Source organism: Haemaphysalis longicornis, unplaced genomic scaffold (assembly GCF_048455015.1).
Source record: "Haemaphysalis longicornis isolate Haplotype H1 unplaced genomic scaffold, Haemaphysalis longicornis Haplotype H1 scaffold_4, whole genome shotgun sequence".
Lineage (NCBI taxonomy): Eukaryota > Metazoa > Arthropoda > Arachnida > Ixodida > Ixodidae > Haemaphysalis > Haemaphysalis longicornis.
Window position 1 is genome coordinate 166,751,987 of NW_027526361.1, and position 14,977 is coordinate 166,766,963.

General features: G+C 49.5%; 1 protein-coding gene across 9 annotated transcripts in view; it reads left to right on the top strand.

Moving 5' to 3' along the window:
• The first annotated feature begins 2,188 nt into the window (after positions 1-2,188).
• The window catches only part of LOC144179496 (uncharacterized), a 43,464-nt gene continuing 30,675 nt past the window's right edge, over positions 2,189-14,977 (top strand). For 2 of the 9 annotated variants that reach the window (XM_077707873.1, XM_077707875.1), the window contains exons 1-4: positions 2,260-2,508; positions 3,815-3,911; positions 13,422-13,556; positions 13,935-14,026. In XM_077707873.1, coding sequence (XP_077563999.1) covers positions 3,851-3,911; positions 13,422-13,556; positions 13,935-14,026 — 288 coding nt within the window. In that variant the 5' untranslated portion in view covers positions 2,260-2,508; positions 3,815-3,850. Of the gene's footprint in view, positions 2,509-3,814; positions 3,912-13,421; positions 13,557-13,934; positions 14,027-14,977 lie in introns of all 9 variants that reach the window. The other 7 variants (XM_077707876.1, XM_077707877.1, XM_077707878.1 and 4 more) reach the window with 7 other exon arrangements.

Here is a 14,977-nt window from a genome sequence, read left to right on the forward strand (position 1 = left end):
CTTCTTGCACCGTAATGGTGGTTGCAGCGGTCGTTCTTTTGTGTCCGTCTGGCAGGAGACCAAACTCGGGCGGGAGGCCTTGCAGTCGGAGGCTGGCTCATGTTGGACTGGCTTGGCGGCTTCCAGAGGTTGTAGAGCTCATGAAGGGTGCGTACCCAGGGGCGGTATTTTCGTAACTGTCCCTTTTGAAAACGTCGGATCCCTTTTGCGTCCCTTTCATCGTGACGTACTTATGGCCCTGGGTTTGCCGGGCTTGCGTTACGTCACTTCCGGTTGTTAGCTTTTAGCCAATCAGGGCTCGCCAAAAGGGACACTTTTGAAGGGGGCGCAAAAGGGACAAAACTCGAGAATACCGCCCCAGCACCTCCGCCAGCTAGATGTCACGAAGTCAAAGACGACGCAGTTGTCTTCAAGGAAAGCAAGTTTATTGGAGCGAACTTGTGCTCCCCCAACAACTCAAAGAATACAGAGGCGGCCGAAGAGGCAGTCAGCAAAGTGACGCATGCAGGCGCGCTTTGGCGATTGGAATGCCGCGGCGTCTGCTCTGCCACGGCCGCTGGATGAGAGCGCACGCAAGATCAGTGCGCCTTTCATCCAGCGGCCGTGGCTCTGCAGGCTTTTATCTTTTGGCGCAAGTGTTTCTGGAACCGTCGATTCACATCCAGATTATTCTGGGCTAGCGACGTCAGGGCGAAACAGTCTGCTTATATGAATGTGATAGCCCGTGCGGCATAGCAATAAAGAATGGAAGCGGCGTGGTGCACGAGAACGTTGCAGAGAAAGTTCTGTGGTGCCGGTGCAGTGCAGCAGCGTGGTTCCGCGGTGCCGTGCATCACGGCTGCACCGTCAGGAGCAACGTTACTAGAGGTCAGGAGCGCCCTGCGTGTTTACAATTGGGACATAGTCGTCTGCTAATCATCCTCGCCTGTCGTCCTTTACAACTGGATGTTTACGGCCACCTGGGTTGCGTCGTACGCATCAGCGGCGACGCAAAGTTCGTCCCGCGTATCTTATTTGCTTTGAGCTCGACGGACATTTTCACGCGGTCGCCGCAACCGCCGGTAGCCGCCTGCCAACCCGCAACGCACCGAATCGCTGCACCTCCTCCGTAGCAGGTGCAGCGGTTCTCTGTACCGCGGCGGCACCGCTGCAGCACCATGAGCAATCGAGCGACGCGGTGCACGGCGCCATTCCTGCAGCGGCGAATCGAGCGCTTTGGTGCAGCGCACCGTGCAACGGTGCAGGCGTTGCAGGGAATCGCGTCTGAATCGAATGGAGCGCGTTGACACTAGCGCCACTTTCCTTAAACTCTATGGTTTTTTGGGTTTTTTGAAGCGCAGTTTCGCAACTCCTTACATCGAAGATCGGTAGCGGGAGGCAACTCTATGGCGGGAGGATCGGTGAGTGGCGCCACCACATGGAATTCAGACGCAGTGAGAGAGGGCAAGGCGGCCACGCTATGGGGTGACCGGGGTGACGCCGCATGCATTGAAACCATTGAAACAGCAGCTCCATTCGATTCAGACGCGATTCCCTGCAACGCCTGCAACGGTGCAGGATGCGCTGCACCAAAGCGCTCGATTCACCGCTGCACGAGTGATTCCCTGCACCGCGTCGCTCGATTGGTCATGGTGCGGCAGCGGTGCCGCCGCGGTGCAGAGAATCGCTGCACCTGCTACGGAGGAGGTGCAGCGATTCGGTGCCGTGAGCGTTGGGGCGTTGCGGGTTGGCAGGCGGCTACCGGCAGTTGCGGCGACCGCGTGAAAATGTCCGTCGAGCTCGAAGATACGCGGGACGAACTTAGCGTCGCCGCTGATGCGTACGACGCAACCCAGATGGCCGTAAACATCCAGTTGTAGAGGACGACAGGCGATGATGATTAGCAGACGACTATGCCTGCACCTCGCTCGATTGTGAACACGCAGGGGCGCTGCTGACGGTGCAGCCGTGATGCACGGCACCGCGGAACCACGCTGCTGCACTGCACCGGCACCACAGAACTTTCTCTGCAACGTTGCCGTGCACCCCTTCTGAATCGAATGGAGCTAGCAAAGGAGGCGATGGTAAAAACAGAACCAAAACCTTAATCATGAATTCACAGCGCAAACAAGAAATGAGGACAATAGGGAGAGCACGACACAGAGGCGCTGTGTGTCGTGCTCTCCATATCGTTCTCGTTTCTTATTTGCGCTGTGAATTCAAGATTATGAAACACCAGCTCGCCCAAGCATCAACTATAACTAGAACCAAAACCACTTTAGAGCGTACCAATCCAACTCAAAGTGCGATTCCTAGCCATAGCAAGTCAATTCACACTCTGCTCGTGCCAACGGTACGAACGCCTCCTAAACATCATAAGGCATTGCCCGTACTACCTGGGCCAACGTTGACCCGGGCCAGTGCGGAATGAACTAGTTTAACTCTACCAACACTACTTTGGCTGAGGAGCCCAGGATAACCCAGGTTGCAGCAGACGCGGCCAAAAAATCAAGGCGAACTGCTCTCACGGTGAGTTGTGAAGCGGACGGCCAACGTGTAGCGCCTCGGGACTGCTCAAAATACGCCGGCGGGCACAGTCGCAAGCTTTCTGACAGCAAACACCGGAGTTCGTGCTGGGCACGCACAGTACATGCAGAGTGGTCTAGCGATAGGTTGGCAAACTTTCGTAGTTCGTACACTTGGCGTATCCACCCTCTGACAACGATTGATTGTGCTGTTGTCTGCTGTGGTAGCGGCTTCAGCTACGTGGAAACGATTCCAGAGAATACATGTGCAGCTAATGGCTTTGCATCAAGCACGCAACCCAACGAACGTATTGAAACGTTTGATTTTCGCTGCCTGATTGGGCGATAAGAATGCTTCATCCTCACGTCTTCATATTTCCAGATGCCTGGCGTAACTAATGCAGCAGGCAGGCGCACGATAAAAAGCGCCTTCAGGGAGTGCGGCCGCCAAACGCGCCTGATGCGATAGCGCGCCAACCTCTCACCACAGCGCTCTACATGTACTGAGCGGCACGCGCTCGCATGTTTACTGTCGTAAAGCTTTTGACTGTTCTGCCTTTAAACGCAGCATTATTCCAAACCGACGTGTTCAAGCTCCTCTTTTTCTTGGAATACCGAACTATTTCAGGCAGCTGTTGCTGTATCGGCTGTTTCTGGGTGCATTGCTAGTGTGTTAATTGTGGCTCTTCAAGGCAATGCTTCCTCAGGGTGAATGCAGCCAGTGAAGTAACGTAGCTTTGGCAGCTTCTGTTTTCATTGGACTTCATTCGTCAGGGGTATCGTCAAGTGTCCTCCAAGGGTGAACAGATGTGCTGTTTGTGAACTCTTGTTTCTTGATATCGTTGCTGTCCTGATTCCTTCCTCCTGGCTGGTGATTTGTGAACACCCCGCAGCGTAGTGCACCGTTTCACTCAAGTTACTCGTATCAGTCTAGCATGACTACTATCAGGCGGTTAATGAGGGGAAATGTGCCGGACCACTGCCACCCACTCGTCTGTGACGTCTGCCTGACATCCACGACGCCAACGGCCATAGTTTTCTGATTCATGTGCGTGGAAGTGCCTCACCCACTGGCCCCACAACCTCGGGGATTTTTCCATGAGCTGCCATTCGTTTTGCTCGAGGAGTGCCCACTGAGGGCAGAGGAAGGTGCGCAGGGGTCATCGTTGTGTTCATTGGTGCAGATACCATAGCGCAGTGTTATGCAGGCCTGTGAGCTCCTGTGGGGAAGATACCCAGGCCCGTTTTGAAACGGTGGGATCGGTCAGTACGGCGACTGCCTTCTTCCAGTGTCGTCCTTGAATTTGCAGCTGGAGTGTGTCAGCATCAGCGGTGCCTTCCTGCACATGGGCCAGTGCTGCATCAGAACAGGAGTTTGGGAGAGCAGCAAACCAGGTGGAAGAACAGGTCACATGCAGTAATAATAATCTTTATTTCACGGCACTGAATACATATTCGGGCCAGCCCAAGCCAAAAAAGGCTTGTGGGTCTGTGCCAAGCAGTTGCTGGCCGTTACGGACGCAGCGAATGCAAATACCGTTGTCTCTAAAGGGGAAAAGAAAAATGCAGAAAAATAAAAATAAAGGAAAAAATGACACCATCTTCCCGTAGGGGAACCCTGAGTAGTATGCAAAGCAGTCATGGAGTCGATTCAAGTGGCCATTCGTTTTCAGTTCGTCGTTTTCGTTAGGTTGAGGTACGTTGATTGATTGATTGATTTTAGGGTTTAACGCGCCGACGCAATGCAGGCGATGAGGCGCGCCGTAGTGGAGGGCTCTGGATTAATTTTGACCGCCTGGGGATCTTTATCGTGCGCCGAAATCTCGTACACACGGGCGTTTTTGCTTTTCGCCTCCATCAGAAAAGCGGCCGCTGCGGCCGGGAATCGATCTCGCGACCTCATGCTCAGCAGCGCAACGCCTTAGCCACTGGGCCACCGCGGCGGGTAGGTTGAGGTATGTAGCTACCGTTATATTTAGTTTGGTTTCCATAGTAACTACCACACTTTTTACTTGCCGGAACTACGAAATGGGAAATTGCATTGAGCCCATGGCTGTTTCGCATACTTCTCAGGGTTCCCCTAAGGGAAGATGGTGTAATTTTATTTGATGCGACGGGGCTATGTCCCTCTCTTGTTGTTGTTGCGCCGTCCACACCCCCACTGCACATGCTCGGCTTGCTGAACGCCCGGTGGTGTCTTACCCTTTAATGGCTTCTGGAGTGACAGTGTTGCCGGTGTCTTCCTGGGCCAGTGGATGGATGGACGACGGACGACGGAGCCGAGAGCAAGAGATGCTTTGCATCTAAAAAGTGAAAAGAATGTACAAGGAGGAGTTGAGGAATAAAGCAAGCACCAGGAAATACATACAACAGCTTCAACTATTGAACAGTCAACCACGCAGTGCAAAAACAGCGTCTCTAACTTGATCACGGGAGCTAAGAGAAAACAGTTCGGAGGGAAGGGAGTTGAGGATAGAAGGGACATAGAAAGTACGCAACCACTCACCATACTTAGTGCGAACCCTCGGCACAACAAAGTGATCTCGTAAGTGGAGGTCAGGTTGCGGCGTGTACAGTATACAGTGTTCATGGGACCAAATATATTTTAACCTCACTGTTTGCTTAAACAACACAAAGAAATCGGGCATTCTTGACAACTGAAGAACGTCAATATGCAACTCAAGCGATGCATTGTACATTACTGACCTAAGAACGGATTTCAATACACAGTTAATTCTGTTTTTCCAGAAGGCGGTACAGAGGTAAAAACTGCAAATGCCATATCGCAAGACGCTGTAAGCAAGTGCATGTGATATTTGTTTGTGTATGTATACCGGACATAAGGATTTAATCAAAAACTGGAGGCAAGCAACCTTTCTGAGTTCAGTACATACATACACTGCATGGCTATTTCAGAACATATCAAAATCAAGCAATATACCTAAGTATTTGACAGTAGATTGTTGGGCAACAGGTGTACACGCACATTGAACACAATCACTAGTATGCAAAGAAATTGGAACGTGGTGAGGAATAAGCTTAGCTGGAATATGGAAACAGACAAGTTGTGACTCATTGTTGTTTATTGTAATTAGATTATTGCTGTAGCACCACATTACTTGCATACAGTCATGCTGCAGGTATTCTGTTGCTAGTTCATAGTTATTGTGTCTGGATACAAGTACCGTGTCATCCACATATTGGAACACTCTGCAATGACGGCAAGAACTACTGAGGTCGTTAACGTATATACATTAAATAAAATAGGAGCAAGAATTGACCCCTGAGGGATGCCTGAGGTTAAATGCTGTGGATTGCTCTTGCTCGAGCGCAACACAACAATTTGAGAATGATTGGATAGGTAATAGTTAATTAAAGGTATAAACAGGCCTCTGAATCCATACTGGAACAGTTTATTAGATAAAATGGAGTGATTAATAGAGTTGAATGCCTTGGAGGCACCCAAAAACATAGCACAGGCAAATTCATTGTGTTTTAAAGCATTGGTTAGCAGATCAGAAAGATCTACAGCTTTTTGTGTTCCACGCCCTCTGACAAAACTGAATTGGTTGGGTGAGACCACATCATGTGCATCAAGAAAACTCAGCATCACTGTTGCAATATGTTTTTCTAAAATAAGGGCAATGGTAGGAAGAATGGAAATTCCCTGATAGTTTGTAACGGAATTTTTTGGGCCATTTTTGCACAATGGGGGCGACAACGGCCTTTTTTAAGCCCAAAGGTACAACTTGTGTATCAATGATATTGTTTGTTATAGCGAGTAATGCATGTTTAGGACGCTCACAATGCCTACAGAGAACTGCAACAGAAATGCCGCCAATTCCTGCAGCTTTATTTCTTTTGAAGCTGAATAGGATGCAATGCAGATCATCTTCGGTACAGGAGCGTAAAAAAGCTGATTTAGATATCGACTGCAACCTGTTAGCGGGGTGGCAATGCGCATGCGTTGCTTGGCCAGCGGAAGAAAAAAAATAATTGAATTGGTCAGTGAGCGTGATTGACACAGCACTGAAGTTTTGGGCGACAGTAGCGCATGTGTCTCTGAATTTTCTGCCGCACAGTTCATTGACGGTGGCCCACGTTTTAATCGGATTAGTCCTAGAAAGCCTGAACTTTGTGTTGAAATGCTTGCGCTTTTCTGCACGTATCAAAGCGTTTGCTGTATTGCGGGTGGTTCTGTATAGCGATCTTAAATAAGCATTCTTTGGAGCATGCCTACATCGAGCCCATGCCAATTCCCACTCGGTAATGGCAGGTGGCACAGCAGCAGTAATCCAGGCACATCCAACTTGTCTTGGTCTAATATGAATTGATTTTTTTCGACGAACTCTGAATAGACTGAAATGTCTCTACAACCCGGTTGTACAGTTCATCAACTGGGTACGCAGTCAGGATGGAATTCCAATCGTGATTCTCCACGGCCAAGTCCAATTGCTTTCTGTCAATTATTTCCACTCTATCGGAGTGCAAGGGGCCTCGTCACATAGCCTCGGAAGGAGAGAAAACACGACAGCCAGTAAAAAAAATGATCGGACATTTTTTGTTCGGCTATAAATGCTGTGTAGTCACTCTGATCCAGAGGGACAAAAACGTGGTCAAGACAGGAAGAAACAAGTTTGTCGCGCAAGAGTTCAATGCGAGTAGGAAGATTAATCGCAGCTACGACACTGACGTCCGCCAGAGTGTTTAGCTAATCTACCACAATATGTTTTTTGTTCTTTAAAAGGTCGATGTTTAGGTCGCCAGTCATGCAAATACGTCCAGCTGGCCAATGGAATTGCTTCAAATCTTCGATGAATTGGCCAGCATTTTGATTAGGCAGACGATAGAATGCGAGCAGCGTAATATCGAAGAGTGGGTTCTGCAGCGCAACAGCTAAAGATTCTGCACTGGAAAAGGAAGTCGTTACGGAAGAAGATAGCCATTTCTGCTTGACAAAAAATGGCAGTGCCCCCACCCAAGCCGTTAGCACGAGTAAAGTAATAGCTGTCGTAGCCTACGATTGAAAATTGTTGGGTTAAGCATTCAGGATTGTTGGGTGGGAAATGTTGAGTGAAGGAGATTTCAGTGTGCCTTCGTGAAATTTCAGCTAATTTGAGTGAAGCTTCAGCACTTCTTCAGTGTGGAGACTTGGCTGTATCGTGCATAGCCTTGTGCCAGCATATCTCAGTCATGGCTGAACGGGAGCTAATCACAGCACAACCGTTCGGTTGTTCTACTCAGTGAAAAGGTGACCTTTACAACAAACGCTGAAGCACTAAACCTGAAAGGCATGACACCTGTCAAGCCGTATCTCGATTTGTATCTCTCGTGTCAAGCCGTGTGGAATTGGCAAGCCTTGCTAGATGAAGACTGGACCACAGTTGCAAAGCTTAAGTGCCAGACCATGCAAGTGGAGTAGAACTGTGACCAGTGAGTGGCACTTTCTGCACAAATCCACCGCAAAATTTGTTTGTCGACCATGCTTGCACAGCTAACATTGTTGCAGCAAGGCAAGCCACATCACTTGCACAGTTAACAGCCCGGTACTTTGACCCTGTCTTACGAAGGCCAACTGCGATCATCCCAAAGTGGCCTTGGCAACACTCCAAGCTGGGTAGCCAAATAACTCATCGCCAGCCTTATAGGTACCCTTGCAGCAGGCAGTGTTGCACCTGATATAGAAAGTTGCCAACACTCGCTTCTGATTTCGCCGGAGACTGCCGTGGTGCACGGCAAAGTTTATTGCTAGCAAAATGTGAAAGGCTAGGGAAACGCCACAATTTCATATCGTTGACCCCCGCTGATGTTAATTGCAGCAAAATTGGACAAAATGTTTGCAGAGGAGTGCATGAAAACATGCAAAGGCCCAAGTGTGCTGTTGGTGCGACAGAAAGTGCTGAAAAAAAGGTTTGCATTTGTTAATTGCAACTGCGGCTTGAAAAGTGTGTTCGCAGTTCGGGGCGTCTGCCCAAAAAGCCACCCTCACAGACACGAGTACATGCGGAGCCTTGAGTGATGCATTTCACTGCGGAAATCTTGCTCACTTTGGAGTGGATGTCCGGTTACATTTTCAGGCTAGACTGACAAAGTGCCACAGCTAAGGGGCCGTCACAAATGTTTAGTTTGTCCCCTCAACTGTAATGGTCTATTTTATTTCTTTATTTACGTATCCTGCGGGCCTGAGTGGGCCATCAAACAGAGGGCAGGGAAGAGGGTGGTTGCGAATGAGGTCAGTGTGCTCTCAGAATTATGCACTCAATGTTGCCACACATCATTATATAAAGGCCGAGTGTGATGGCACGCCAAAATCCTGAGGAAGTTGGAAAAAACGCATAACACACAAGAGTACGATACGTTCGTCAAAATACAATGTGGGCCAAGTAACCGCATGGGGGAGGGGAGGGGGGTGATAAACACAAGCACAACGTATACATAAACAATTTCATTAATCGATTGAGGTTTCTAAGAACACTTTTAATCCTTGAAGAAAGGATAAAAACTCTATTGTCGTTGGAGTGTTATCTGGCAAAGAGTTCCTCTGTCATCGATTGAACTGAAGGCTGTTTTTGGCATTTCTTTCTTCTTGGAAAGATGGGCATTACTTGGTTGGTGTGGTCAACACGGGTTGAAATGTAGGGTCGCAGCAGGATGTGGTTTTGCGTGAATGGGCAGCTGCTATGCTGCAGTCGGTGGAAAAGTGAGACGGTGAAGCAGTGTGCAGCTTTGTTGTGGAACGGTCCAAGCACGTGAGCTAAACGCGCACCGTGGGGATGCTGTGTGGTTGATGCATGTTGTAGCGGTGGCCTAATCACCGATGTGTATGCATGGTGTCTGGTTTCTGTGTTAACGAGATAGAGCAGCCCTAGTTTCGTTCAGCCTTTAGCCGTGACATGTTCAATGCGAATATCCCAAACAGCTGAAACTGGTTGCAATATTTAAATGATGGCACTGATTACAGCTCGTGGTGTATGTACCCTACCAGGGGAGGGTTGAATGCAGAACTAAATTGTGTGCGCTTGTTTTTTTTTCGCAGGGATGTAGATTTGCCATGTGTTGCACCGTTCAGTTGCACCACTCAGCTAATTACATCGTATGTAGGCTTTCAGTCATTATACATGTATGGTTGAGCCAGGAATAAGTAAAATTTATTGCTTGAAATCTGGGAAAAATTGCAGCTTGAATATACGAATAAAGCACGATGTAGGGGCAACAAAAAATTGTCTGGCCACATGTGCGGCCAAGCTGCCACACTAACGCATAGCACATAGCTGCTCGATACTACGACGGCGGAAATCCACAGGAGATTAAAGCAGCCTGAACTTGACCAGCTAGTTCGCCTAGAAGGAATCGTCACTGATGCGACCAAGGGGATGCCTCCCTCTCCCGCAACCTTGCAAGAGCTAGGAGCTGGGACTCCACTCCTCCGATTTTCATATCTCCCTGCCCGCTGCACAATTGCTGATGCTGCCGTCACTTGTGAGCAGCGAGTGCGACTCCATCCAAGACGTTCATGTGTTACGGCAGAATCAAGCTCACAACGTGAAGCTAATTTTTGATGAGATTTTCAAACTTGTGGTTCTTATTCTTTTGGCCCCCCCGTCGTCTGCGTCATCCGAACGATCCTTCAGTGCACTGCGGCGTGTGAAACACCCTTTCGAAGCACAATGTCACAGGAAAGGTGGACTCATCTACTACTTATATTGCACGTGCACGGGTCTGCGACGGCCACTTTGAGCTTAGACTCTTTAATTCAGACGTTTGTTGCACGAATCGCGGAAAGAAAATTCCCGGTTGGCGCTCCTTGACAGTATTGACCAATTGAAACCTCACTGAGGGGTGCATGTTTGAACTAGAATAAGTGTGATTGTTAAGCTCCAAGACGTTTGGTAATTAAATAGAGTACCGTTAAAAAACTGTGTGCTAAACACTCCTTTTTAACTATTTGTCGCACTTGGCAGGGCCAGAATGTTAGGGGGTTAATATTACGAGATATTATTGAGTCAGTCTCATATTCACCACTCGGCAGGAAAGATTTCTCTGGTAGAACTGATGATGAGAAGTTGAGAACTAATTGTTACCTGATTGGAACACGTGAGTCGTCTTGCATGCCCGGTACTCGAACTGATGTGAAAAACATGCGTTTCCAAATACTGAAACAAACCGGAGAACACTACAAATTCATCCCAAATGTACATTTTAACACAGCATAACTATATTTCAACTGATCTTGGTATTTCACTCGTTTTTGTTGTAAGTATTCATTGTGTGTGTAAGCTTTTTTTTGGTGGCATGAATGCGCAAATGCTGTATGTTCGCGTTTAGAAGGCACGTGGAAAGATGATCTGGCAGTTTGTACTAACCCTGTCAATTTTCTGTTACTGTTTTCATACATTTGTAAAGCGTGCGGTGCTTTTTTCTACATTAATAAATAAAATGCACGGAATAGTGCCTGCTACCGTTGTCTTGTAGAGGGTGCACAGTTGCCATCAAGACACTAATGCCAGGTTCAGACTGTTGTCACAACTGTCGTAATATCTTTAAATCATGACGTCATTGGACATCTCAGCCAACCGAACTGCGTGAAACGCCGTTTTTTTACGTCCATAGCTCACGATATGGCTGATAGATCGGTAGTCTTAACACAGCATTAGCGGCTTTTTGAGTGCTCTCTAGCATCTGTGATGTTGGATAAATATTTTATTGCGTTTTGCTTGCTTTCATGTTGGTAATTGGGCTTATTTATTTCTCCTGGTCATCTGCAATACTGCACATGCATGAGTCCTCAATAAAAATACATGATGATGATGATGATGATGATGGCATGGTGCGATTTTTTTGGCTCCTCAGTAAAAAAATAGTTCCGACGCCACTGGGAGAAACGTGCGAGGTTATTCTGTTTCACAGCCTCCGCGGAATTGTGCAATCGCTGACAAACATTTTAGTGTGCATTGGAAGGAGGAGCTCCCAATATAAGCTTTAGAAAGCCATTAGGCTGCACTGAATTGTGCCTACATTGTCAGCTCTTGGGCTCGGCTGATAGAAAAGAGTACCTAGAAGTAGGAGAAAATGTTATCGAACAGCTCCATGTTAAGCATGGGTGCAGGAAATGAGGCGATGGATGCCGATCAAAACTGCGCTTAGAGAAGCTCTTCCTGCGATTATTTTGAGAATGGGAAGTCTGCGGATGTGGGCGTGCGTTGCCTAGTGTCCACCAAGTCTGCATTACAGTCCCCTATTCTGCCCACCGACATCCACTGTATGCTCGCGGAACTGCCTAACCATGGGAGAGCACACCACATGCTCCCAGTGTTTGCAGCCCTCCCCAACCCAACTCTTGTCAGCTTAGCCAGATGACAAACGAAGGGCTACCCGCCGCGGTGGCTCAGTGGCTAAGGCGTTGCGCTGCTGAGCACGAGGTCACAGGTTCGATTCCCGGCCGTGGCGGCCGGTTTTCTGACAAAGGCGAAAAGCAAAAATGTCCGTGTGTACGAGATGTCGTCTCATGTTGTTAAAGATCCCCAGGTGGTCAAAATTAATCCGGAGCCCTCCTCTATGGCACGCCTTATCGCCAGCGTTGCGTCGGCGCGGTAAACCATACAATCAATCAATCAAACGAAGGGTCAAGGCCAGGCATACAGGCTGGAGCTGTTGAAGAAATAGCCAGCGAGGCCAACGGGTGTACGAAGCTTCGAGTCAATTGGGGCGGGGGTAGAAAATGTTCAGAACAAATTGCAGCGCCTTCGTGCGTGGGACACTCGGGAAGCAGCTGGCATTGCCACTTGACTGTGTGGACAGAAATGGAGTCAGTTCTGTTCTCACCTGCCGAGAACGTTGGGGGAACGTGGTGACCCCTCAAGGGTGCACCACCTCACCAACATATTGTGCAGAAGTATCCAGGCTGAGAACGTTCAAGGCTTGCTGGTGGAACTTGAGCAGCCACGGGAACTCGCTGCGTGGGCTGGCTGCCCAAATTGGATGCCTTGTTTCCGAGTCCTCAAACGAAGCATTTGTTTGACAGCCCACTTGTAGTGCGGAGCACCTGGTGAAGACTGAATCACTGGCCATTGTTGGTGCAATTTAGCCCATGGATGCTGGCAGGATTTCGTCTCGAGGGGTGAAGCCCGTTGCATTGCGGGTGGAAGGGAGAGGGGGGGGGGGAACAAACCGGAGCGACTTGTTTTAAGACGAACCTTTATTTAAAACGAAAACCTTTATTTAAAATGAAAAGTGTGGGGTCCCTCAAGCGAAAAGGAATCGTAAAGGCCCCTTGAAGCTGCCCGTGGGCCCACGCTTGCTGTGGATGCAACAAAACCAAGTTTTTTCACCCGTTTTCGTGGTCAATAAAACCTTTGTAGTACTCAGTATTAGCAAACCTACATAATACCAATCTTTAGAGAGCTCGCACTGTGATTTGTTTTACTTTGCTGCTTCGTTAACTTCCAGTTACCCATTTTTCACTTTTTTTTTTGGTCTCAATGAGGCAGAAAGATCCAGTATGTCGTGCTGACTGCTTACTACACGTAACAGGCATCAAGTGCTGTGTTCAACAAGACCTTGATGGCTTGCCCAACGCACTGTACATGGCACACCTGCAAAAGAGCAGTGTTTATTCTTTTCATTATAGTACATAGTCGATATCAATTAAAAACTAGGGGAAGAATCGTTTACACCATCGCATATAGATGCTTAGCAATAGCAGCAGCACCGGAGCGAAAACAACAGCCGAAACAGCCCTCACACCACAGACACAAATGGGCAAACAAAACAAAATCACCGTACATAACCAAAACACGCAGAATGTGCCAAGAAGCATTTCACTTCTTGCGTAGCCACTTGGATTGGTGTTAGGTATTGGTTGAGCAGAGACACCTTCCCAGGGAGGGGCCAGTGTCGTGATTGCAGCCCTCCTTGCAGTGTGGGGGAGGAGACTGGCCACCGGGAGGAGGATGGGGGCCAAGGAGGAGCAGGGCTGGCAGCCGTGCCCTCTCCGCGTGGAACCCCGGCCCGCCCAGGGCCAGCACGCACAAGGCAGCCACAGCGGCCAGCCAGGTGGGCCTCCACTCACTGGCACGGCACACTCCGTGGGCACAAAGGGCAGCTGCGCTCAGTAGCTCAAGGCCCCTGGGGTATCACTCGGCTCCCTTCCAGCCAGGAAGGACTCTTTTCTAACCTGTGGCGAAGCGGTGCGCTGCCGCTTGCGTATTTTGAAAATAACTCCTGTGCTAGTGTGATGAGGTGTGTGTCCACAGTGCGTGTCTGGTACATACGTGGTATGGTCATTCTCGGAATAAGTTTCTTGTTGCCTGTCGAGAATACCAGTTGTAGGCAAGCTCTTTGTCCTGTGCCTTCTTCTCTGTGTTTCCTCGGTTTCATGCCATTTCTAGTGAGGCGAGTGCCGTGAGCCTCTTCTGCCCCTCCTCCTCGCAGAATCCAAGGTGCCTGACTTCCATGACTTCCGCCTGCGAATGGAGCAGTCTGGGACGGGCGGGGGGCCCTTGACGGGTTCCAGCCACAGCAAGGTGAGCTGGGGTCGAGGGTACGTCGGAAGGCATTTTGCCCACCAGGCTGGGGCCAGGCACACGAGCTGCACCAGGTTGCTCCCTGGGGATGAGACCACGGCACAGCACCAGGGAAGACGAGGGGACGAGGAAGCCAGATAACAGAGCTCTGGCTGCGCCAGGCATTGTGTGGCAAAAGCAACGCGTATTGATGTTCCTCGTACAGCATTCTCCGAGGCCCCCACGGTGGGTGCGAAATCGTTTAATAGGCTTCAGAGAAAGAGTGCACTCTGGGCTGAAAGGGAGGTGCATGCACTCTCAGCCATCAGTTGACCCGTTCACTGGTCCGGGCGGGTCAATGTTACACTCACGGTGTGTCAAGCAGCAGGTATATCTTGAAGGCGTCAGACTTCAAAGGGTGACGCAAGGCCTCATGTCAAGCCTCCGCGTCAGCCTTTGTGCCTGGGAAGTTTCAAGGTAGGAAATATGAGAGGCTTCACAGATTCCCCGTGCAGTGAACAGAGGCAGGCTAATGGCACTTTCACTTCAAGAACAGAACACTGGCATCGAGCTGTCGTAGTAACAAAATGCTTGCGCGATATCCCCGGGCCGCTGCCAGGTCCTGCTTTTCCTGCCGAGCTTCTCACCATGTGTGTGCGTAGGAGACGCGTGTTCGTTCGCCTTCAAGACGACGTTGCCACAGTGGACAGCCAGAGTTCCCTATGAGCGTGCTTATCGGAGTGCCGCTCTATTTGTTCCATCTGTTGGAGTGTGTTCCTTGCTCCTCGACCACTCAAGCATCGCCTGCCCAAAGTCAGCCGCAAGCAACCGTTCGGGGTGTCTGCCCTTTTGGATTCGCACATGCGTATTCTTGCGGGAGCAGCCTTGTGGTGGCTCTGTGGTGCACTTCTCAGCAGCCACTTTTGTTTATTAGTCATCCACGTCTGGCCAGGCAGGCAGCTGTAGTGTTTG